Raw genomic sequence first — 22,615 nt, forward strand, 5'->3', positions numbered from 1 at the left:
TTTAAAAAAAAGAAAAAGAAAAAGGAGAAGCAGCAGCTGTGTTGCTGGAGGAGTAACAGCTTCTGCGAGGGATGACTTCCCAAGCGAAGGCTGCCGTGACGCCCTCCACCCCTCGGGCTCCTGGCCCCTCACAGGAGGCCTGCGGCGTGGCTCCGCGAGAACCCTGTCCACGCCTTTCTCTGCGAGCGTTTGCCCGCACGCCTTCTCCACGTTGTCGGCTCTCATGGTCTTAGCTTGGTCTTAGCTGATAGAGAAAAATATATAGAAAACAAGACACAGGAGCTGGGTCATTTGTTTGCCCGGATGGGAAAATCACGATTTATACGTGTCACGGTGACTGCGGCGTCTTGCATGTCTCGAGCCATTTTATTTCACAGTAACCATCCTCCGCTGGTTCCGGGGCTTCCCTCAACAGCCTCCTTTCCAGCTAACTCCTCGGGGTGCAGGGGGTTACGGTTATGCACCTGTCCCCGCCCCGCCAGCGGCCCCGCACCCGTGAGTCCCGCCGTCCCGCACAGAGCCACGGCAGCCGCTCCTTCCTCCTCCTGAGCCAGAGGACGCCGCTGCGCTGGGTCACCCGCACGCCCCTCCGCGGCTCCCACTGACCCCAGCGAGGCTGCGATCACATTTTATTTTCCCAGCGTGCCCCAACAGAGACTTGCCGTGCGCTCTCATGGTTTCTTCGCTTAGCGCAGCGCTTGGTCTGTGCCCATCTGGGCTCAGCCAGTGCCGGCGCGGGGTGTGCGTGTGTTAGCCTGGAGCTTTGTGTCTCCCTCCCCACCCCCAGTACGGTGGCCCTAGCTCCCAGTGTGGCTGTACTGGGCGGTGGGGCCTCTCCGGACGCACTTAGGTTACCGGAGGCCTCGGAGCAGAGCCCTGATGTGATAGGATTAGGGTCTCGGTAGGAAGAGACCCCGGAGCGCTGGGTCTCCGAGCACACACCGAGGACGGGGCGTGAGCGCGCAGTGGGAGGCGGCCACCGGCAGCCAGAAGAGAGCTCCCACCAGCCCCAACCCTGCTGGCCCGGGGGCGCCGACCGCCAGCCTCCAGGACCAGAACTAAACGCCTGTTGTTGGAGCCTCCCCACCCCCACCCCGTCCGGATTGTGTTACCGCAGCCAAGCTAAGTCAGTGTCTGCTTCTCTGAAATTCAACTTAGAGATGTTCTCTCAGAGCACAATGCATTTTTTGAGTCTTTACGATTCTAAAATGTCATTATTCGGTGCTGCCAGTTGAATGCTAGCTTGGCTAGGTAGATGCGTCTAGATAAAGAACCAAGCCCCCCCCCCCCCGCCGTGTCCCCCCACACCTGTGTGTGCCAGAAGCCACGGAGAGGGTGTGAGATTGCTGCGGACCAGCCTGGGTGCTGGGGGCCGATGCCGGAGGCTGGGTCCAGGGGTATGAAGAGTAGGGAGCCGGGCGGGAGGGGATCAGAGAGGAAATCATGAGTTGGAGCCTCAGGGGCCTCAGGGGCCTCAGGATGTGCACGGGAGGAACCGTAGGAGAGGGCCTCGGGAGGAGGCTCCGCCACGGGTCCAAAGAGGTTTCAGTGACTCAGACACTGCGCCCTGAGCACTGCATGTGTCTGAACTTTATTTGCAGGAAGCACAGAAGACGCAGGCCAGGCTGGAGGGAGCAGCAGATTTAATGTTGGGTTTTACAACATTCCCGGCCCTGATGACTCCTGGCGGTTTATGCTGATGGCTTGTGAGTCACTGACCCGGAGCAGGGTGGCTCCCCCCGGCGTCTATGCCCACCACCTGCCCCTCCCTGGGCTCACACGGAAGGAGGGAGTGCCGTGCATGGGGAGCCCCCGCCCGGTCCCGGGGCTGGCACGTAGGCAGACACCCTGTGGTCCCCAGAGAAGACGTGTGCTTGTGTGGCCCCCACCCCCCGAACGGGCTCAGCCCTGACAGCCCAGGCTCCCGCCCCAGCACAGGTGAGGTCTGCGTAAGGTCACGGTGGACACCACCTCCGGGCTGTGGGCCCGAGGAGAAGAGCACGGGGGATCCCCGACTGTCCAGGAGATGCAGGTCCCAGGCCAGTGCACGTCTGTCGTGGACGAGCTGCTCACGCTGTGACCAGGAGGGAATCACTAGCTGCGGGCCGGGGCTGCCAGGGGTGACGACAGCTGGCGGTTCCCAGGGGCCGCGTCAACCCCGAGGAATGGCCGTGTGACCACAGCCAGCCCGTCCCCTGCCTTGGCTCTCCTCTCAGGGCGCCCTGACATCGTCCAGTTCACAGGCCCATCTGGTCGGCGACTCGAGGTGGAGATCCCCAAACCACACCACGCGGCGCCCCAGCAGCAGCCCCCGGCCCCGGCGAGGTCCAGGGCAGCCGGACCCTTGGGCAGCCGGACCCTTGGGCAGCCGGTGTCTGCTTGGGTCCCGGGGGCCGACCAGCCTCACCTGCCCCTGGCAGGGGGGCCCGGCTTGGAGCCCACGGGTCAGTAGAAAGCCCCGAACAGAGCGGCCACCTTCTGGAGGATGGTCTTGTGGTTGGCATACAGTGGGATGCGCTTGTCCACCACCTGCCATTGGACGGACATCCCGGGGTCACAGGTGTGCAGGTGCTGCAAGGGCAAACGTAGGTGCTGAGTCCCTCCGAGCCGGCCCCGCCTCTGCCCAAACACCCTCAAAACCAGCTGCAGAAGGGCCTCGGGGACGCCACCACCTGGGTCTCTGGCCTGTGGCTGCTTCACTGGGCTCTTCTATCAAAGGGAGTGAAAAACTCCGAGAACTCCCGCCCAGACCTGAAAATCCATCCTGAGGACACAGCCGGTGGCCTTATTCTCAGGGTTCCGTCCTGCAAACCCAGCCCAGGTCTGCTCCCCGGGCCCAGGGGTCCCAGCTCTGCACTGATCTCAGTGCGGGGGATGCTATCCCCATGGGTACGTGACCCCCCCAGCAGGTCCAGCTCTGACTCCGCCCCGGCCATCTGCAGGTGCCTCCGGGACCCCCTACTCTCTGCAGCCCCCCATCTGGGCTCAGCCAGTGCTGGCCGCCTGGGACCCCGGGCAGACCCCTCCTGGAGGCCTGGAGGTCCCCCCCAGAGCATGGTGGCCCCATGTTGCCCCCTCCCCGGAGCCCGTACAGAGTTCAGCCTCTTCAGATCCATGTCGCTCTGGTCTGGGAAGTGGATGCTGACGGCCACCGTCTCAATCCAGGCATTGTCTGTGTTCCTGGGGTCGTCCACGTACCCCTTGTACACCTGGGAAGCAGCACAGGGTGAGCCCATCCACCCCGGGGAGCGCTGAGCCCCACCCCTGCTTGCTGCTCCACGAGGACCCCCGGCCACAGCTGCCCACCCTCGGGGGGCTCCCCCCGTTCTCTCCCCGTCCACACGGCCTGCTCCACGATGCGGCCTCCACGTGCCTGACCCAAGGGGGCCCCCCCGCGCCTCACGCAGCCCCCTCCTGGGCTCTGGCCCTCAGCCAGAGCCTCCCTGCCCGGCCTGGGAAGGACTGCAGCGGGACGGCGGGCAGCAAAAACATTGCGCCAAGTGATAGAAGCCAGACGCCAAAGGCTGCTCGCTGTGTGATTGCAGCCAGGGCCCTGCACGGGGCAGGGGAGCAGGGGGGCGGGGGGTGCAGAGCCCGAGAGCAGACCAGTGCCGCGGGGGAGGGGTGGGGCGCAGAGAGCGCACAGGGAATGTTCTGGACGGCCGGAGGCAGGCGTGGTGATCACACAACACGGCGGGGCACCCGATGCCACGGCCCCGCTCACTTTGCTAATTTTGTGTGGCGTGGATCCCCCCTCAGTAAGTGAACCACTTAATTCTCTTTACCAACCGGCCGGCCCCTGGGAGCGGCTGGCTTCCGGAGGTCAAAAGTCTAAATATCAGCTGTCGCCTGTTTGGCCCTAAACTGGGCCAGACACGGGAGCGGCGACAACCCAGGTGCCCGCCGGCCGCGTTCGGCTATTCAAGGCGCAAAACATCCCGCGGCCACGGAAAAGGCGGATTTGTAGATCGGGCCCTAAAACCGCGGCCATCGCAAACTGAGTGAAAAGGCAAGTTAGGAAGAAACGTGCGCGGGCGGCCCCATCCTGCGGGGCAGCTGGCTGGCCCCGGCCCCGGCCTGCGCACGGAGGTCACGCCGTGGGCCCGCGGGAAGGGGCGTGCGGCCGCAGACTGCTTTCGTGATGATGAGAGGACTCAGCGAGACTGCAGGCCCGACCGCTGCCCTGCGGGACACAGACCCTGCGTCCCCACGCGCCCCTGTGCTCGGGGCAAGACTGGGGGGTAGAGGAGGATGGGGACATGGCGGGCACCTCCTGGTCCCAGCTCCTCCCCCAGGAGCTGCGGGATGTGGGTGGGGGCAGCGTCCCAGTGTCCCCTCCTGTGCAGCCGCAGCCAGCGGGGGGACCGGGACACGCGGACGGGAGCGAAGCAGAAGGGCCGCCTTACCTCCGTGCCCTGTATCAGCAAGTTCTGGAAGGGAGACCAGAACTCTCGGCGGAGGACCTGCTTCAGCTTCCGGGGCAGGATCTCTCCCGGTTCCCGAGAGCCCTGAGTGGGGAGGACGCAGGGGGTCTACGAGGCTGTCCAGGGACCCACCTCCCCTGGCCCCGTGCCCGGCGTGGGCAGCCGGCCAGCGCCCCGGAGCCACAGGCGGAGGCATGTCTGCGGCCTGGCTGTCTCGGGGCCGAGTGACACTACCCAGAGCCCACTGCCCACGTCAGCGTGTGACGGAGCCGGGCTGAGTCAGGCCAGAGGCACGGCATCTCTCAAGCCCAGAGGCCACCAGCACCCCGCCCTCTGCCAGCCCGGCCCCAGCAGGGCACGTTTTCACCGCTCACGTTCCTCAGGTGCCAGCTCTCACCTCTGCTGCCCCAGGCCGGGCTCCCGGCCACTCCCCACGCCACCCGCCCCGGGGACCGATCCTGGCCTGCGCTGCCTGGCCCTCGCCCCTCTGGGAGGCCCTGTTTGTTATTAAAGTCCCTCCGAGTCCACGTCACAGCCATCCCGCTTTGGCGCTTGAGACACGGCTGCCCCTCGAATGCTGGAGTACTGGGGACCTGTGTGGGTCTGGGGCTGCGGGTACACGGCCTGGGGCTGCAGGTACATGGCTCTAGGGCTGCAGGTACATGGCCTGGGGCTGCAGGTACACGGCCTGGGGCTGCAGGTACATGGCCTGGGGCTGCAGGTTCATGGCTCTAGGGCTGCAGGTACACGGCCTGGGGCTACAGGTTCATGGCTCTAGGGCTGCAGGTACACGGCCTGGGGCTGCAGGTACACAGCCTGGGGCTGCAGGTACACGGCCTGGGGCTGCAGGTTCATGGCTCTAGGGCTGCAGGTATATGACCTGGGGCTGCGGGTACAGGGCCTGGGGCTGCAGGTACACGGCCTGGGGCTGCAGGTACACGGCCTGGGGCTGTGGGTACACGGCCTGGGGCTGCGGGTACACGGCTCAGAAGACGCCAACTGCTAGACCCACACTGGTGCTGGGCCAGTGTCCTGCCCGCAGAGACCAAAGTGCCCAAGACGGAGGCTGAATCATGCTAGAGGAGCCCCGGGGGGAGAGGGACCGGCCGTAAGCCGCCCCCTGGTTCAGCGGGGCCCCGGGGGTCCTGGCTGCAGGGGCCAGAGCCACCCGGAGCCCCGGACCCCTCGCCGCAGCCTGAGGACCTGGGTGCACACGCATGCCCGCCAACAGGCCGTCCCAGCCAAGCAGCCCCGGGGCCCGGGGCGGGTGCTGAGGTCGGGGGAATCACAGACTTCCCTGGCACGTGCTCAGAGGAGGGGTCCCCAGTAGGGGCTGCATCCCAGAGGCTGTGCCCCAGCTCAGAGCCTGTCGGGTGACCTGGTCCTCCTGCCAGGACCCCAGAACAGGGATGGGGGGAGGGCGCACTGGTCTGGGCGTCAAACGGGAGCAGTCCAGCCTAGGGCCTTCTGCACCCCTGTCGTGTTCTTCCCCACAAGGCCTTGGGGTGCACTCCAGCCTTCAGCCCTACCACCAGCTGCCGCTCCTGAGCGGAGGGACCATTCCTGTGGCCCCCCAGCCCCACACGCCATCCTGTCCTTAGGGCTCAGCTCTGGGCCACACACCCGCAGCAGGTGCCCACCTGAGACACCTGCACGGGGACCCACGTCTGCCCCCAGGACTGCGAGCCTCCGACGCAGCCCCAGCCCCGAGCCTAGTGCTCCGTCGGCGCCCACACACCAGAGTCTCTGAACCCGTTTTCACAAGCACAAGATAAGGACCGGGAGGGGGAGTTCCTTGTACGAAGCCAAGCCCCAGTGTGTCCCTCAGAACCGGGGGCAGGGTCCACAGCTGCCCGGGGGGCGCCTGCAGGGGCTCAGCAGGTGGAGCGCCCCGCGGCACGGACGCAGGGCTCGAGCGGCTTACCCCTGGCAAGGCCCAGGACTCGGAGACGGGGTGCTTCACCACCAGCACCTCCAGCATTTTCTTTATGCTCTTCCTGCAGATGGCTCCGTCCTGGTTCCGCCTCCACCTGTAGAAGGGGCGGCCCGTGGGATCCCCTGACCTCAGCACAGCTCTCCCTGCACCGAAGGGAGGATGGGGGGGGAGCCCCCAGCCTCCCCGGCCTCCCCGGTGCCCAGCCCGGTCTCCTTTCCCCAGAACCTGCTCCAGGGGGAGAACCAGCCTATGACCCTCAGGGGCGTCTTCCCCTCGTTGGTGCTGCCGGTGGGACTAGAAGGGGGCGGCCTTTCAGGAAAGTTGTTTTTTTGTTTGTTTTATCAAAAGCCTCAGAGAGAAGCACATGCCCGGCCCCAGCTGCTCCCCTGCTGCTCTTTGGAAATGGGGGGGGGGGTGTTATGCACACTTTCACGTGTCTGTCCTGGGCCTTGGTCCGTGGCTTTGCCCCTCCTCCCAGAGGCACCCAAGGGAGGGGGGGGTCCGTGGGAGGCCGGAGCAAGCTCTGGGGGGGCCCACGTGCACCCAGGCCCCACATATGATCCGTCCTCTCAGCTGCCAGCGCACGGGGAGGGCCCCACCGGCGACTGAGGGCCTCATCCGAGGCTACTCACCGGGTGATCACAGGCTGCAGCGTGTGGTTGGGTCCAAAGCAACTGAGGCTTCCACGCCCACGCAGTCCCGTGCGGCCCATGGGGTTCCTGGGACAGACGGGGGTCACTTAGGCCGCCGCTTGGCTCCGAGAGGACTGGGTGGGGGCAGTGGGCAGGGCACTCACCGGGGAGCGTGCTGGCTCCCCCCGGACCTTCCTTGGCCCAGGATTTCCAGAGCCCGGGCACCTCACCTCAGAGCCGGCGTGGGGAGGCAGGGATGAGACCCCGGACCTGCCAGCCCCTCCCCTGGCCTGGCCAAACCCACCTCCCCACCCGGGGCCACCACCTGGGGATTCCAAGGGATGAGGCAGGAGCTTCAGGTCACTGTGGACTTGGTGGGGAGGGAAAGAGGTCTCCTTGGGAGCAGAAATCCAGCCCCACCGCAGACGCTTACGTGGTAGCATGGGCACCCCGGCCCCCAGAGACTGTGCGGCTCGATCGTCGCACCACACGACACACATCTGCATCCGAAGGACTGTGGGTCCCTCTGCGAAGCGCCAGCCTGACTCCTCCCATGCCACGACCTGCACCTGCCCCACCCCATGTGGCCTCCCGTCCCCACAGCTGGGGCCAGCTTCCCGTTCTCACACCCTGCCCGTCTCCCCCCACCTCCCGACAGTCACCCGCTCCTGCTCCAGGACGTGAAGGCCTGCCGCCCGCCACCTCTCTCAGGGCTCGTCCGCCCCAGGGGGCTCAGGGCATCCCAGAGACCTGTCATCCCTCCCCTACTTCTGATGGCACCTTCCTCATCCTCCCAGCCCTGGTGCTGCCACCGCCCCAGCCACCCCGGGCAGAGGAGGCTCCTCTACCTCCAGAACCCCAGGCTGACACACCGCAGGCGTGATGCCACCGGTCACTCGACAGCTTTACGTTGCATGCACTCGATGCACAATGGGGCACAGAGCCCGTCCCCGCAGGGAACAGACGCTGGGAAACACCACCCCCCCCTGACCCGGCCCCACCAGCCCCTCAGCTTCTCCCCCGAGGCCAGAGCCCTCTCAGGTGAAGCCTGCTTTCTCGGAAATCTCCGGAGAGGGCGGGAGCTCATCCCCATTTCACAGGGAAGGACGGAGGTCACCGAGGTCACTCAGGGATGGAGGCGAAGAGCCCGAGGCCAGCGGTAAGTCCCGGGAGGTGCAGGGATGGTGCTAAGGAAACCCTTTATGTCAATGTCTCTTTTCTTCTGTATTTTGTTCATTTTTATCAGAAAAACGGCTAGCTTGCCAAGACAGGACCGCTGACCCCCCGAGCAAGCCCCCGAAGGCACCGCACAAGGGTCGGGGTGATGCGCGAGGGGGCGGCTGCACTCACAGAGGGAGCCCGTCCTGAACCGCGTAGACCCCGTGGAAGCTCCGCCGGTCTACGGGCCCATCCACGGCGTTGTAGGTGATCCCGGCCAGGGGTTCCAGGGCACTGGGAGCAAGGGAGAAGCCACGACCCCGATGGGAGGGGTGCTGCCCCGGATCGGGCGTCGGGCGCCCCCAGCCACGCGCCTCCCCAGCACATCCCAGCCCCGGGGGGGGCGGGGCACCCTGTCCCCGCAGGAGCCTCGCCCTGAGCAGCTTCTGGCGGCCACCCCGGAGCGCCCAGCTGGTCCTCGCCCGCCCTCCCACCCGTGCCCGGGGATGCCCACACTCACTTTCCCACGGGGTCCACCAAGCCCTTGTCCTTCCTGTCGTCCGTGTAAAAGGGCGGGTCGTAGATGAGAAAGTCCGTCTGCACAAACACGGCGGTTCTCGCTTCAGGCTGTTACCCCGGACCGCGGCTGGGGCCCAGGCACCCCGGGTGACGGGGGCGGCTCCTCCTCCAGGTGCTCGTCGGCAAGGACCCCGGGAGCGTCCCCAAAGTGCACACGGTAGCTCCGTGCTCGGGCAGGCCTGAGGGGTGCACCCGCCCCGGGGGCCCAGCCAGGGGGGCGGCAATGGCTCTGCTGGTCTAGGGGAGCCCCCAGGATGGGGGGGTCTAGGCTGGACTCCAGAAGTGAGGAGGCCCCCCAGCTCGCAGAGACTTGGAAGAAGGAATGGAAGACACAGCCCGGAACATTCTGGAAAGGCCAGAGCAAAAGCCCGTGGGGCAGGGAGGGCACGTGGAGGCTGTCACCTGGCACCCACAAAAGGGGCAGCAAGTGCTCCCCGGGGATGCGGGCTGTAGGACGGGTGAGGCGGGTGCAGGTCGGGGAGCAGTCTGCTCCCTGTGTGGGTCAGAGCCCCCCCAGCGCCCTGGCTCCAATCCCAGCTCCACCGCCTTTAGCTGTGTGGACCTGCATGACTCAGTTTCTTCCTCTGTCCAGCACGTCCCTGTGAGGCTGCGGCGGGCGAGGCCACCTGGTGCCCGGCAGGGTCGGAGGGCTCGCACGGCCCACTGCCCCAGGACACCGGGCGCCTCTGGCTGAGACTGGCACTTACCTCCCAGGGCACCTTCTCGTTGGGCACCGGGAACCGCATGACGTGGGAGTTGGGGTAGAGGAGGTGCCGGGCGTTCACGTGGTGGGTGTCACCCGCGTCCTCCGCCTTGTGCCCACCGTCCAGCTCACGGTCCTGCCCCAGGGAGGCCTTCTGGGGTGCTGGGAAGAGCCACGGGGAGCCATGGGCAAAGCCGGAACCCGGCTCAGACACCTGGCCCACGGGGCGGGGGCGTCCTCTATGGCCCCATCCCCACAACTGGGCCGCCTCCACCTCCCTGAGCCCAGACTGAACACTGCCGGCCCTCACGGGGGCCCTGCGCTGGGAGGACAGAGGTCTGGGGTCGGGCGGTGCCCCCCCAGCGCCTGGCTCCTTGTGTGGCTTCCCCGGAGCCCGTGGAGCAAAGGAGGGCCCACGAGCTCCACTGGGGTCAGCAGTTAATCGGGCCCATTTCCCGGCTGGCTGCACACTGAGGAGCGTGCACTTTGCTTTCTGCCCCCAGGGCACCTCCTGGGCAGCACGATGCATGGGGGCATGGCGGGGGGGTACGGGGGCGTGGGCCAGGCCTCGGCTCACAGTCTCCGCCTGGTCACATCCAGGGCTCGGCCCCTGCTTCCACGAGGCGGGCTGAGCTCCCCTGGGCACCCCCCCAGGCTGGGCGGCTCCCTCTGCTCACCCCCAGGCGCAGCGGGAGCCCCTCCTCCTCCCCACACGCCCCCAGACCCAGGAGAACACGGGCCAGTAGAGGGACACTCACCCAGGGTGGGGAAGCCCTCCTCGGAGCCAAAGCCACTGTCTCGCAGGGCCTTCACGATCCAGTGCAATGCTCTGGACGTCTGGGCCATCTGGAAGGCACGTCCCAAACAGGATGGGGTCAACACCTGCCCCCGAACTGCATCCCCACGCCTCCACTGAGACCGCGAGCGAGGGCGCTGCCAGGAGGCCCATCCTGCTGCAGTGACCCTGTCAGCATCCAAGCCCACCCTGCTCCCCTCGGGACCAGGGCCGCTGGTCGCCGGCAGTGCCCTCCAGTGAGACACAATGACTGCTGGACCTGGACACACCAGAGGCCCCTGAACGAAGCCCCAGGAGGAGAAATCTGAGCCACAGGAAGAAGGTGGTGCAGGACTACCCACTGGAGCTTCCCACGGCTCCTGCTCCTCCCAGAGAAAAGAAACTTCTAGAAGCCAAACATACTCAACTACAGGTGATAGTAGGAGCCACGTGATGAATGGGGGCCGGGGGAACACTGCTCGGCCGCACTGCACCCGTTGTAGAGGGTGTCAGCAAGGCAAGGACCCACGGAGAGAGGGCAGCTTGGGCAGACCCCCGTGTGCAGCAGTCCCCAGAGCTGAGAAGAGGCGGGACTCGGTGACAGCATGTGGGGCTCAGGGCCTGCCTGCTGGGAGGCTGCCATGGGCAGCAGGGCCACTCACAGGAAAGCACCGGTCCTCTGTGCCCCCAGCAGGAGGGGCATAGAAGGAGGGGCCCAGCCTCCACCCAGTCCACACCTCCTTTTCCCGGAGGCTGGAGCCTCCCTGACCGCCAGTCCCTACACTTACACTTATGAAAACACACTGTGACCATGACATTTATGTCTGTGCCCACCAGGCTGGAAACCTCTGAGGGGGAGACAATGCCTGTTCACCCTGACGTTCCTCAGGCCAGCCTGGGATGCGGCACGGAGGAGGAGCACAGGAAACATGACGTGATGGACGGATGGATGGGTGGGTGGGTGGATAAATGGGTGGATAAAAGGATGGATGGGTGGGTGGATGGATGGATGGACAGATGGAAGGAAGGAAGGAAGGAAGGAAGGAAGGAAGGAAGGAAGGAAGGAGGAAGGGATGGATAGAAGGAAAATGATGGATGGGTAGACGGATGATGGATAGATGGAATGATAGGTGGGAAAATGGAGGAATGAACAGATGGATGGACAGATGGATGGACAGATGGATGGAGGGGTGGGTGGACGTTCAGGCGCCTGAGCCCCACTGGCCTGCGAGGCGATGACTCTTAGAGGTGAGGCTGCTCGGGGCTGCCTGTCTCAGGCCCAGGGCTTGGAGCCCAGGGAGTGTGGCCCACCCGGTGGGGGGAGCACGAGTGTGCGCTGACGGGGGATGAGAGGGGCAGAGGCTCCTCTGACCAGCCCGTGGTGCAGACACCGCCCGGCGCCAGCGGCGGAGCTCAGCGGGGAGGTGTTTCGCAGAATGTCTGGAGGACGCAGAAGGCGCCTCTCCTGCTTGGGAACAATCGCCCCCAGGACTCCCCGAGCCCTTCTCTTGGTCGGCTCCCCAGCGCGCTCATCATCTCGGCTCCTGACCCCAGGCCTGTCCAGCCCGTGACCCAGAAGCGGAGGCCCGGGCCCCGAACCTACTTGCTCCTCCAGGGAGGCCAGTCTCTGCTCCACGAGGCCTGACTGCTTCAGGCTCTCCCTCTCCAGCAGGTCCCCCACGGTGCTGACCCTGCAAGAGCACGCAGCTGAGCCCAGCCGGCCCGGCCCAGGGGCCCGGATGCGGAGGGACTGCGGCGCTAGCCTGCGGGTGCAAGTCCCACCAGACCCAGCAGCCTCCTGGGCTTAGCCGTCAGCTCCAGGCCTCTTCCCTTTCAGCTGAAGCTATTTACAACACACGCTGCTGCACAGACCGACCACGGCCTACCCCCCACGGGGACGATCCCGTGGCGAGTGGGTGACCCCGGCTCACACGGCCACCTGACAGCCTGCAGGGGCCTCCCTGGCCGGGAGGTGCAGGTACGAGACGCGCCTCACCCAGGTTTGCCCGCGGCTGCCAGAGGCGAAGCACCGAGCTCAGTGCTGCTTCTGGGCCGCCCTGGGTGGGGCGAGAGCCACGCGGCTGGTCGGGGAACATCTGCTTTGGTCTCATTTTGCTACAACACGGGAGTTTCACCCAGCTTCGGCCTGCCACGCTGACGGGAGTAATCCCACGGCCAGACCACGTCCGGGCTCTCCTGCCTGGCTGTGCCCAGGGTGCCCAGTACCACCCACACGGGATGCTCTTCTGTACTAAACCCTGCCCCACGTTGTGGGTGGAGGGGGGTGGGCTCAGCTCGGCCACGGGGCTGTGGGGCCGTGGTGCACCGGGCCGCCTCCCTGGGCCTGGGATCCCTCACCTGACCCAGGAAGGGAAGGTGGCCAGTGCAGGGCATCATCCCCTGTGCCTCCAGCCAGGACGTGCGGTGCACACCCTCCCGTGTGTTCTGGAAGCAGTGCCATCACTGGCTCCACATCACAGATGAGCCAAGAGGCACAGCAAGGCAGGTGCATGGCTCTGAGGTGCCCTTGGCCTGGCTGCAGGAGGCCCATCCTCTGGGTGCTCCCCCAAGGCCCCAGGGCACCCCCTCTCCATGCACGGCCCAGGGGACTGCACCAGGGGCAGGAGCTGGTATAGCCACATGGACACAGCCTATCGCCCCTTCCTCCTCCTGGCCCACCGCAAGACACGCACTGACAGCAGGGCCACGTCCTCCCACCCATCAGGGCGTCCGGGTGGGGTGGACAGACAAAGCAGCACGGACCTCCCACCAGAAAGAAGTGGGAGGGGGGCCTCGGGGCGATCCGGAGCTCCAGGCCGGGCCACCAGGCCCCACAGGAGCTGCAGCAAGGCTGTGAGCCTGGGAGCTCACTGAGCTCGCCCTCCCTGGCCAGGTGGGTCTCCCACAGACCCCCACCCCTCCCTCTGCCTCCCACCCCCAGCCCCTGAGGAAGTCAGGGCTCAGTCCTGTCTGCAGTGCAGGTGACCTTCACTCTCCTCCCCACCCGAGGGGGCCAGCCTCCCCAAGGACCCAGAGGGAAGGCCGTGGGTCAGCAGGAGGATGCAGGTTCCCACACAGGGGCCAGTGCCTGGGCCTCCCCCAGCTGGGCATGTCCCCAGGGCCACTTGGAACTGTAGGGTCTCCCACCCCGTGGGCTGCCCCATGGGCCGCCCCGGCCTCGCCTACTTATCCCGGATGTCTTGAATCTGCTGCTCCGGCCTCTGCTTCTGCTGGTACTGCTGGTTCTGCAGGTAGTTCTCTTTGAGGTAGATCTCCCAGGACAGGAGGGCGGCCTCCTCGTTCTTCTCCAGCTTGGTCTCTGGGGGAGCAGGGGGCAGATGGAGGGACCCGAACACTGGATGAGGGGGACTGGGAGGGGCCCTGGCGGGAGGAACTGCAGGGAGAACCCACCCCAGGCCCACCCAAGGGGCTGCGGGTCCCTCAGAGGCCTGGGTGGTCTGCATCAGCTCAGCCCGCTGAGCTTCCAGGATTCTAGAAGGAACAGCCGTGCTCACCCCGACCGCACCCCGAGACCGCCGAGAGCACGCTGGGGGCGCGGAGGGCGCGCTTACTGAGCTGCTTGTGCCTCTTGGCGGGTATCTTCAGCACGACCCTCTTGATGAACAGGTGCAGGTGGCTGAGCAGGATGAAGGGGGGCGGCGCGGGGGGCCTGCCGTGGTACTCCTCTATCAGGTCGTGGCGCTGGAACTTCCAGATCTGGTCCGTGTGCTCCTGGACCTGCTGGAACGTGTAGCTGGCGGGAGGCAAGGGGCGCGGGTCACACGAGGCCGGCAGGAGGAGGCGCGGGGAGCGAGGGGAAACCGCCCACGGCACCGCCTGGGGGGTCTGGGCCCCCAGAGAGCGCAAACACACGCCACCCAGGATGGCAGTCCCTGCGGCCGAGGAAGACAGCTGAGCGGAGTTCTGAGCTCCCTGGGAGCCGAGGGGGGAAGAAAGGACACCTAGGTCTTAGTCTATGCGTCTTGTTGCTGATGAAACAAGGCGGGGGATTGGTGGGAGGGGACCGCGTCCTGGTATCTAAGTCTAAGTAGAGTTTATCTGAATTTGACACGTAGAAGGGACAGTGTCTTCACGGGCCGACGAGGTTCATCGGTGCACACCTGTCCTCCAGCAGATGGGCCTCAGCTGCCTGCCCAGTGCCAGACGGAGAGAGACCCCCGGGGGCGGGAGAGAAAGACGGCTGCCCAGACCAGGGACACAAGGGTCCTGGCCGGGGTCGCGGTCCCACCGCTGACCCCTACTCTGCTCCTGCTTGGGCTATACGCGGAGGACGGATATAGGTCTTCCCACATGGGAAGAGCAGCGTTTTAAAGAAGCTAGCAGCTGGCACGCGCTCCTCTGCATCTCGAGATGACCCCAGCCAAGTCCCTTTGCCTCACGAAGCCCAGGTCCTTTATTTGCAAAATGAAAGTTCTGCATAGAAAGCTTTCACCCCCTGGATCTTTTTTGTTTCCATGAACAATCTGTATAATGTAATATTTTCTCCAACAGGACAGAAGCTGAGCGAACCTCGGGTATTTCCTGAGAGCCCTGGGCGGGAGTCCAGGCTGCACCCCTGTGCGTGGCTGTGCCCCAGGCCCCCCGGAGGCTCAGTTCCCTGTGAACTGCCAGCCCATGGGCGGCCTCTGCACATCCATGCCCGGGACAGGCGCAGCAGGGACCAAGGACGGAGGCCATGCACTGGGTTGAGCAAGGTGCTTCAGAACCCCTAACTCACTCAGGCCACACAGACTGGGCCCCCATCCGGGCAGCACTCACTTGAACATGGCAATGAGGAGGTTCAGCAGCAGGATGTTGGTGAAGAGCAAGTAGAGGCAGAGCAGGATGACCGTCAGCCACTCGGGGAAGGCAGGCTCGTGCCGGATGGCGTCACTCTCAGGGCACTTGGGCTTGTAGGGATCTGTGCCGTTGGGGCTGCACTGGTCCAGGCTGAAGTTCACACCTGGGGGCAAGGGGTGCACAGGGAACAAAGAAAGCCACACACTGTCGCAAGAGCCCTTTAGACAATGAGCATCCCCAGGGCCTGGACGCCCCCACACGGGGTGACCCCAGCTATCAGCTCAGACCCAGAGGAGGCAGCTGTCTACACCTGAGCATCCTCCATGGGCAGGAGGTGTGTTGGCCAAGGGAAGAGGGACGGCCCAGGGGCCAGACCTGCACTCCAGCCTGGAGCATGCACCAGTCCCAGCACCCAGCCGACCCCTCCGGGGCACTTCCTGGGCCCCGGGCAGGAGCCAGCACAGGACGGGTGATTCAGGCCCCAACCACGGGGAGCCCAGTGCCGTGGGAGGGAAGTGGAACGGAGAAAGTTAACAACTACCACAGTGAGAAGGGAGGCAGTGGGAGGGAACCCTGCAGCGCAGGCAACGTGCTGACCACACAGCAGGGCGTACAGACCAAAGTGTGGTCCCACATGCGTCGAAAAGGGAAGGGCACAGAGGATAATAAAACATAAATATATGTCCAGCTTGTACACCAAATAGCTCCAAGGAGACACACCGAGAGGCAGGTGTTAACGGCCGTTAACGCTGGGAAGTGGGTTTATGGACAACATTGTCCAACTCACCTCGGATTTGACATCGTTTCCAGCGGTGAGCGCGCCCACCGCCCTGCGCCCGTTTTGCCAACCACCCGCCCCCCGCAAGCCTACACTGGGAAGGAGAAGAAAGAGCTCAAGTCAGTAACACAACCTTCCACTTCGGTCAGCCAAAGAAAGGAAAGCAAACCGAACCCAAAGGAAGCAGAAGGAAGGAAAGGAGAAAGATCAGAATGCAAATAAATTAAAGAGAGGTGATTAAAAAAAAAAAACAAAAAACAAAGAAAATCAATAAAACCAAAATCTGGTTTTCGGAAAAGATTAAGAAGATTACAACCCTTCACCTGGACTGATCAAGGGGGAGAAAGTTTCAAGTTGCTCCAGTGATAAACAAGGGAGAGAACATTACCACCAACCCTACAAAAATAAAAGGAACTGTAAGGAAATACTATAGAACGGGGTGCGAATGAAGCAGATGGCTTAGTGCGATGGGCAAGCTCCCAGAAAGACACAAAACAGGGGATCCCTGGGTGGCGAAGCGGTTTAGCGCCTGCCTTTGGCCCAGGGCGCGATCCTAGAGACCCGGGATCGAATCCCACATCGGGCTTCCGGTGCATGGAGCCTGCTTCTCCCTCTGCCTGTGTCTCTGCCTCTCTCTCTCTCTCTCTCTCTCTGTGACTATCATAAATTTAAAAAAAAATTAAAAAAAAAAAGACACAAAACCCCGAAAGTGAGTGAAGAAGAAATACAAACAGACCTCTCATAGGCAAAGAGATCAAAGCTAGAACTTAGAACTTCAGGCAAAGAAGAGTCCAGGCCCAGATGGCTTCGCTCGTGAACTCTACTAAACGTCTGAAGAATTAAAGCCAATCCTTCCCAAACTTTTCCAAAATATGAAGGAAAAGGGAATCTTGCACACGTTCTATGTGGCCGGAATCGCCCTGATACCAAAACCAGACAAAAACAAAACTACAGGTCAATGCCCTTTATGAACATAGATGCAAAAACCCTCCCCAAAATGCCGGCAAATCGAATCCAGCCACACATAGAAAGAATTACACGCCACGACCTGGTGGGGTGTATCCCAGGAATGCACAGCTGGTTTTACACCTGGACGTCAGGGAACAGAACACACCGTATTAATTGCATAAGGAACAAAAATCATGTGAGTGTTTCAACAGAGGCAGGAAACGCATTTGACAAAATCGTGTACATTTTCATTATAAAAGCACTCAAGACACTAGGGACCGAGGTGCTTCTTCACCCTGCGAGGGACATTTACCAAAAACCCGCAGTGAACATCGTGCTTAATAGTAAAAGACTGAAAAGCTCCCCCTCTCAGATCAGGGGCAACATACAGACGTTTGTTTTGAACACTTCCATTCAATGTCACACTAGCAGTAGTTTTTTTTTTTTTTAAGATTTTATTTATTTATTCTTCCTGCAGGGAGCCCGATGCGGAACTCAATCCCAGCACCCCAGGATCACGCCCTGAGCCGAAGGCCAACACTCAACCACTGAGCCACCCAGGCGTCCCTGCACCAGCAGTTCTAGCCAAAATAATGAAGCAAGAAAAAGAAATAAAAGGCATCGGATGGGAAAGGGACAAGGAAAAGCATCTCTATTTGCAGAGGACATGATCTTGTTAATAGTAAATCCCGAGGAATCCACTGAAAACCTATGAGAGCTATAAAGAAGCTCAGCAAGCTTTCAGGATAGAAGATCGACAGGCAAATGTAGTGCATGTTTATACACTAGCAATAAACAACCCAAAAATGAATTGAATAAGATAATTCTATTTACAATAACATGAAAAATAGTAAAAATCTTATGAACTCAAAAGCAGCATAACGTATACACTGAAAATTACAAAATATTGCTGAAAGAAATTAAAGATCTAAATAAGCGGAAAGGCATCCCATGCTCCCAGCCAACATCCCAGATGGCTTTTGGAGAAAGTGAGAAGCTGATTCAAAAACTGATGTGGACCCAAGGGATCCAGAAGCCAAAGCAATCTTGGAAAAGTACAGAGTTGAAGGACCCACAACACGTCCTGACTGTGAAACTTTCTATGAAGTGACACTCACCAGGGTCGTGTGGTGCCGGCACAAGAACACAGATCAACAGATCAGAACGGAGGCTCCATAGATAAGCCCTTTCATTAATAATGGTCAGTTGACTTTTCACAAGGGGGTCAAGACAATTCAATGGGGAGGAATCGTCTTTTTAACACATGGTGCTCCAACAACTGGAAATTTGTGTGCAAAAGAATGGCCCTTGCCTCCTGCTGTATAAAAAAATTAGTTTACGTAGCCGGAAGTGCAAAAGTAAGAACAAAAGCTGTTACTTTTAAAATAACAACACAGACCTAAGTCTTCACGGCCTTGAGTCAGGAGGTGGGTTCTGAGACACCAACGCCAAAAGCGCAAATGATAGAAGTGATTGATAAGGTGGACTTAATCAAAATTAAAAACTTTCGTGCTTCAAAGGACACGATCAAGAAAGTGACGAGATGAGCCGCAGAATATATTGGTAAATCACATATAGGAGAGGGTCTGGTGTCCACATGTAAAGAATTCTTGTAAGTCAATAAGAAAGAAAAATAACCCCCTTGAGAAATGGGGTCTACTCCAATGAGAGGAGTAGATGCTTCTAAAGAGAAGACGTACAAATGACTCAGGGAGCACATGAAGAGAGGCTCCACATCACTCGCCATCAGGGAAATGTGAATCAAAGCCACAAAGAGATGCACTTCACACCTGCTGGGATGGCTAGAAGCAAAGACAATGACAAGCCAGAGAGAACTTGGCAAGTGGGGCCCTTACATACGTTGCTGGCAGGGACGTAAAATGCAGGGCAGCTGTCATAGAAAATAGTTCGTGAGATTCCTAACCCTGGGAAATGAACAAGGGGTAGTGGAAGGGGAGGAGGGCGGGGGGATGGGGTAACTGGGTGACGGGCACTGAGGGGGGCACTTGATGGGATGAGCACTGGGTGTCATACTATACGTTGGCAAATCGAACTCCAATAAAAAAATATACCAAAAAACATGTAGTCTTAAACAGGTTGAGGTCTTAAAAAAAAAAAAAAACCCAAAACAAACAAAAAAAAGAAAATAGTTTGTCCATTTCTCAAAATGTTAAACACAGACTTGGTATACACCCCAGCAGGTACATATTCCACCCCCAGGTACATATCCGAGACAGAAGAAAACATACGCCCACACAAAAACATATTTAAAAACTTATAAATAACTGTTCATGGCGATGTCATTCATAACAGCCAAAAGGTAGAAGCAACTCATGTTCACCGACCTACAAACGCAGATACAAAATGCGTTGTAGCCACATAAGGGAATATTATTTAGTGATAAAAGGGAATAAAAATGGATGCAGGCTACAATATGGATGAGCCTCGGGGACATCACACTAAGAAAAAGCAAGACGCAAAGACTGCATATCACGTTATCCCATTTATACGAAACGTCCAGCAAAGGCAAATTGTACGAATGGAAAGTCGCTGACGGTTGGGGTCGGGGGGATAGGGAGTGACTGCTAATGGGGGCCTTTAGTGGGTGATGCAAATGTTCTAAAATTAAATCCCACAAGTGGGCTAAAAACCGCTAAAGCACACATGTTACGCAGGGGAGCTTCATGGTACGTGAATTATACCCCAATGAAGCTGTTGAAAAGAAAAAACTCAGTATACAAAAAAGGATTGTCCCCATCCAGAGGAGGCTGGGGGGACAGGGTGGCATGTAGTAGGGGGGGTCAGCTGCTGCCCCAGAGCCCCAGGCCACACCCTTGGCCTGCCTTGGATCTCAGCTCAGGCTCCCCGCACCCCGCTGATGCCAACCCCCCTGAACCAAGCATCACACACACCTGTCTCTGCCGCACGGCACCTGGGGGGCTGCCACCCCCACCCCCTGCCCCCCATCCTCTGTGAGCTTCGCAGGTGCCCCTGCTGGGGCTGTCAGGACCCCCCCGTCCTACCGTCAATGTAAGCCGGCATCTGCCCGAAGATAGTGAGGTACGACTGGTAGATGACCCCCCGGAAGATCCAGTCCACTCGGCTCTCGTTGTGGATGAGGATGGCCTGCTTGGCCACCCCGAAGGACACCACCCACACAGCCAGCAGGAAGAGGAAAAAGAAGACGTCCTTCATCTGCACAGACAGGGGGGCACCAGCTGCAGCCGCCCGCACCCACATGCCCCCCCTGCCCCCCCCAACACCCCTGGGCTGTGCACTCCAGCATGCAGGGAGCTGCCACCGACACCCAGGGCAGGGACGCTGGGCCCACAGTCCCGGGCCTGCCCCATATCCTAACGGGGTATGCATAAGAGGGGCTGGATGTGACTGTGGCCCACGGGGCGGGGGAGCGACAGGAGCCGCAGCAGGGACGAGGGAGGAGCTGTGGGGGTCAGGGGAGGCCGCCCGGAAGAGGTGACCTACAGGCAAAGACCTGAGACTGGCGAGCGGGGGGTGGGGGCCCCAGGGAAGCAGGACACGGGAACCCAGAGGTGTGCTTGAGGCCTGGAGCACCTCACCTGCAACCGGCATGAGGACCCCTCGTCCCCTTACCATCCGCTTCACGATGATTATCTTGGGCCCCAGCGTCTTACTGACGGTAAAGATGTGCATCAGCCGGAGGCAGAACATGATGAAGTCCAGAGACAGGATGACGCGCCCGGGGTACACCAGCCCCGGTATGAGCCTGGCCCGGGGCGGGATCAAGGGGCTCTCAGCTCGCCGCGCCCGGAGCCTGTCCCAGCTGCCCGCCCGCCCCCCGCCCCCGAGTGCGCCTGTGGCTCCGGAGGCCTCTGGACCCCAAGCACTAAGCGTGGGGTGTGGGATCAGGGGCCAGCGCTTCTGAGGTCTTCAGAAAAGCCCGGAAGCCCAGCCTTGGGCAGGGTAGGCAGGCCACGCCGGCCCCTCGGGAAGCCACGGCAGGGACGCCCGTGGCGTGATGGGCAGTGGGGTGGCCCACGGCCGCAGAGGGGGACGGGGGGCCGCAGGGCCAGCCGGGGAGCTCCGCACCTGCCCCTGTGCCCCCCAACAGTCCGAGGCCTGACGGTCAGGCTCGGGGGGCCGTGCCACGGGGGCCGCGCACCTGCAGCTCAGGCCGGCTGCGAAGAGCACGATGGCGCCGATATCCAGCTTGTTCCAGAAGTCGCTGAAGTACAGGAGCGCCACCTTCATCAGGCCGAAGTCGTCGGGGTCATAGAGGAGCTGCGAGGAGACAGGGCTGGGGGCCGTCCGCGCTGTCGCCGCCCCAGCCGTCCACAAGCTCCCTCCCCAGAGCGAGTAGGGGGGGTCGGGAGGCGAGGCGCGCGGGTCCATCCCCGGGCCTGGAGCTACAGGGGGGGGCTCCCCAGCGCCCGAGCCCGCCCCTGCCCCGCCACAGCCCTGCCCAACCTGCAGGCACATGCTGTCGGGGCGTCCCCCCTCTCTGACCCACCAGCCAGCTCTCCGGGCCCCCGGCTCGCCTGCTTCTGTGGCAGCCCCGGCCCCGTGGACGAGCTGGCTGCAGGTCCCAGGGGCCGGTTACGCGGGTCGGGGACGCGGGGAAGGGGCGAGGGGGCCGGTGGGCGCACCTGCCGCAGCTCCTCGCACACCAGCGAGAAGAGCCAGAAGTAGATGAGGTACTCGCACCAGGAGGGCGTGGGCTGGAAGTCCACCATGAGCACGTAGGCGAAGAGGCACAGGAAGGCGAAGTAGGACAGGATGTTGAGGTGGAAGATGACCACGGGCGCGTTGAAGAAGGCGCGGACCCGCAGCAGCCCCCTCGTGGCCTGCAGCCTCCTCTCCCTGCAGGCAGACGCCGGACGGCGGGATGGAGCGGCGGGGACTGAGAGCCCGAGGGACCTCTGCCTCCCCCGGGGACTGGGGCCCTGTGCTCGTGTCACATGGCGGAGACACAAGCCCCAGACACAGCCTGCGTCCGTGCAGCCCGCTGACCCTGCCCACGCGGCCACGCACACAGCGCCACCAGACGGCGCCACCAGACGGCTCCACCGAAGGGGGGACCCTGAGAGCCCTGGGCTCTGGTTTCACTAGGACTGAAACGAATGCTTGGCTAAATGGGTGCTCAGGGCAGGACAGGTGTCTGGGCAGGGTGAGTGCTCGCGGCAGGGCAGGTGTCAGGGCAGCGAGTGTGCTCAGGGCAGGGAGGGTGCTCAGGGCAAGGCAGGTGTCAGCGCAGGGTGGGTGCTTGGGGCAGGGTGGGTGCTCAGGGTAGGGCAGGTGTCACGGCAGCGAGGGTGCTCAGGGCAGAGAGGGTGCTCAGGGCAGGGAGGGTGCTCAGGGCAGGGTGGTTGCTCGGGGCAGGGAGGGTGCTCACTGTAAGGTGGGTGATGATGCAGGCCAGGTGCTTCCCCCACAGTGGGTGCTTGGACACAGCAGGTGCTCAGCACACAGTGGGTGCCCGGCACGGGGGCACCCTCCCTCTCCTCCTGCCCACCTTCTATACCCTGCTGGCAGCCAGTGACACCCATGAGGACAGTGACCCCCCGAGGCACACTGGGGACGGCAGCCCAGGCCCCGCCCCTGAGCAGCGCCCAGCAGCGCTGGCACCTGAAGGTGACGAGGCCGGTATAGAGCAGCGGGAAGGCCACCATACACAGGATCACCCGCCACAGCCCGTTGTCCACGCACAGCTGGCCCCACCACACCTTCGTTAGAAAGGCCTGTGGGCAACGGGGAGCTTCAGCCCGGAGGTGCCCCGGGCCGCGCCCCTGGGGTGAGCCTGCATCCCCCGAGCAAGGGGCCCACCCGGGCACAGCGCAGACTAGGCCCCACCATCTGCGGGCTGAGGGACAGGCTCTGGGGCGGGGGGCAGGAGGACCGTGGGC

The 22,615-nt window shown here is 62.3% G+C and overlaps 1 protein-coding gene and 1 non-coding gene across 9 annotated transcripts in view; both read right to left on the reverse strand.

Moving 5' to 3' along the window:
• Positions 1-1,626: 1,626 nt before the first annotated feature.
• Positions 1,627-22,615, reverse strand: part of TRPM2 (transient receptor potential cation channel subfamily M member 2) — a 47,578-nt gene continuing 26,589 nt past the window's right edge. For all 8 annotated transcript variants that reach the window (XM_072739104.1, XM_072739107.1, XM_072739105.1 and 5 more), the window contains 18 exons: positions 22,338-22,450; positions 21,359-21,572; positions 20,875-20,993; positions 20,346-20,478; positions 19,757-19,928; positions 14,987-15,170; positions 13,780-13,961; positions 13,394-13,526; positions 11,811-11,898; positions 10,191-10,278; positions 9,437-9,594; positions 8,671-8,747; positions 8,343-8,444; positions 6,993-7,079; positions 6,349-6,454; positions 4,407-4,508; positions 3,093-3,209; positions 1,627-2,571 (listed from right to left, as the gene is read on the reverse strand). In XM_072739104.1, coding sequence (XP_072595205.1) covers positions 2,446-2,571; positions 3,093-3,209; positions 4,407-4,508; positions 6,349-6,454; positions 6,993-7,079; positions 8,343-8,444; positions 8,671-8,747; positions 9,437-9,594; positions 10,191-10,278; positions 11,811-11,898; positions 13,394-13,526; positions 13,780-13,961; positions 14,987-15,170; positions 19,757-19,928; positions 20,346-20,478; positions 20,875-20,993; positions 21,359-21,572; positions 22,338-22,450 — 2,301 coding nt within the window. In that variant the 3' untranslated portion in view covers positions 1,627-2,445. The remainder of the gene's footprint in view (positions 2,572-3,092; positions 3,210-4,406; positions 4,509-6,348; positions 6,455-6,992; positions 7,080-8,342; positions 8,445-8,670; positions 8,748-9,436; positions 9,595-10,190; positions 10,279-11,810; positions 11,899-13,393; positions 13,527-13,779; positions 13,962-14,986; positions 15,171-19,756; positions 19,929-20,345; positions 20,479-20,874; positions 20,994-21,358; positions 21,573-22,337; positions 22,451-22,615) is intronic.
• LOC112909572 (Z6 small nucleolar RNA) lies at positions 6,342-6,395 on the reverse strand. The gene has a single exon (XR_003233128.1). It is a non-coding gene; the product is annotated as a Z6 small nucleolar RNA (small nucleolar RNA).

This window comes from Vulpes vulpes, chromosome 15 (genome assembly GCF_048418805.1).
Source record: "Vulpes vulpes isolate BD-2025 chromosome 15, VulVul3, whole genome shotgun sequence".
In the NCBI taxonomy this organism is placed as follows: domain Eukaryota; kingdom Metazoa; phylum Chordata; class Mammalia; order Carnivora; family Canidae; genus Vulpes; species Vulpes vulpes.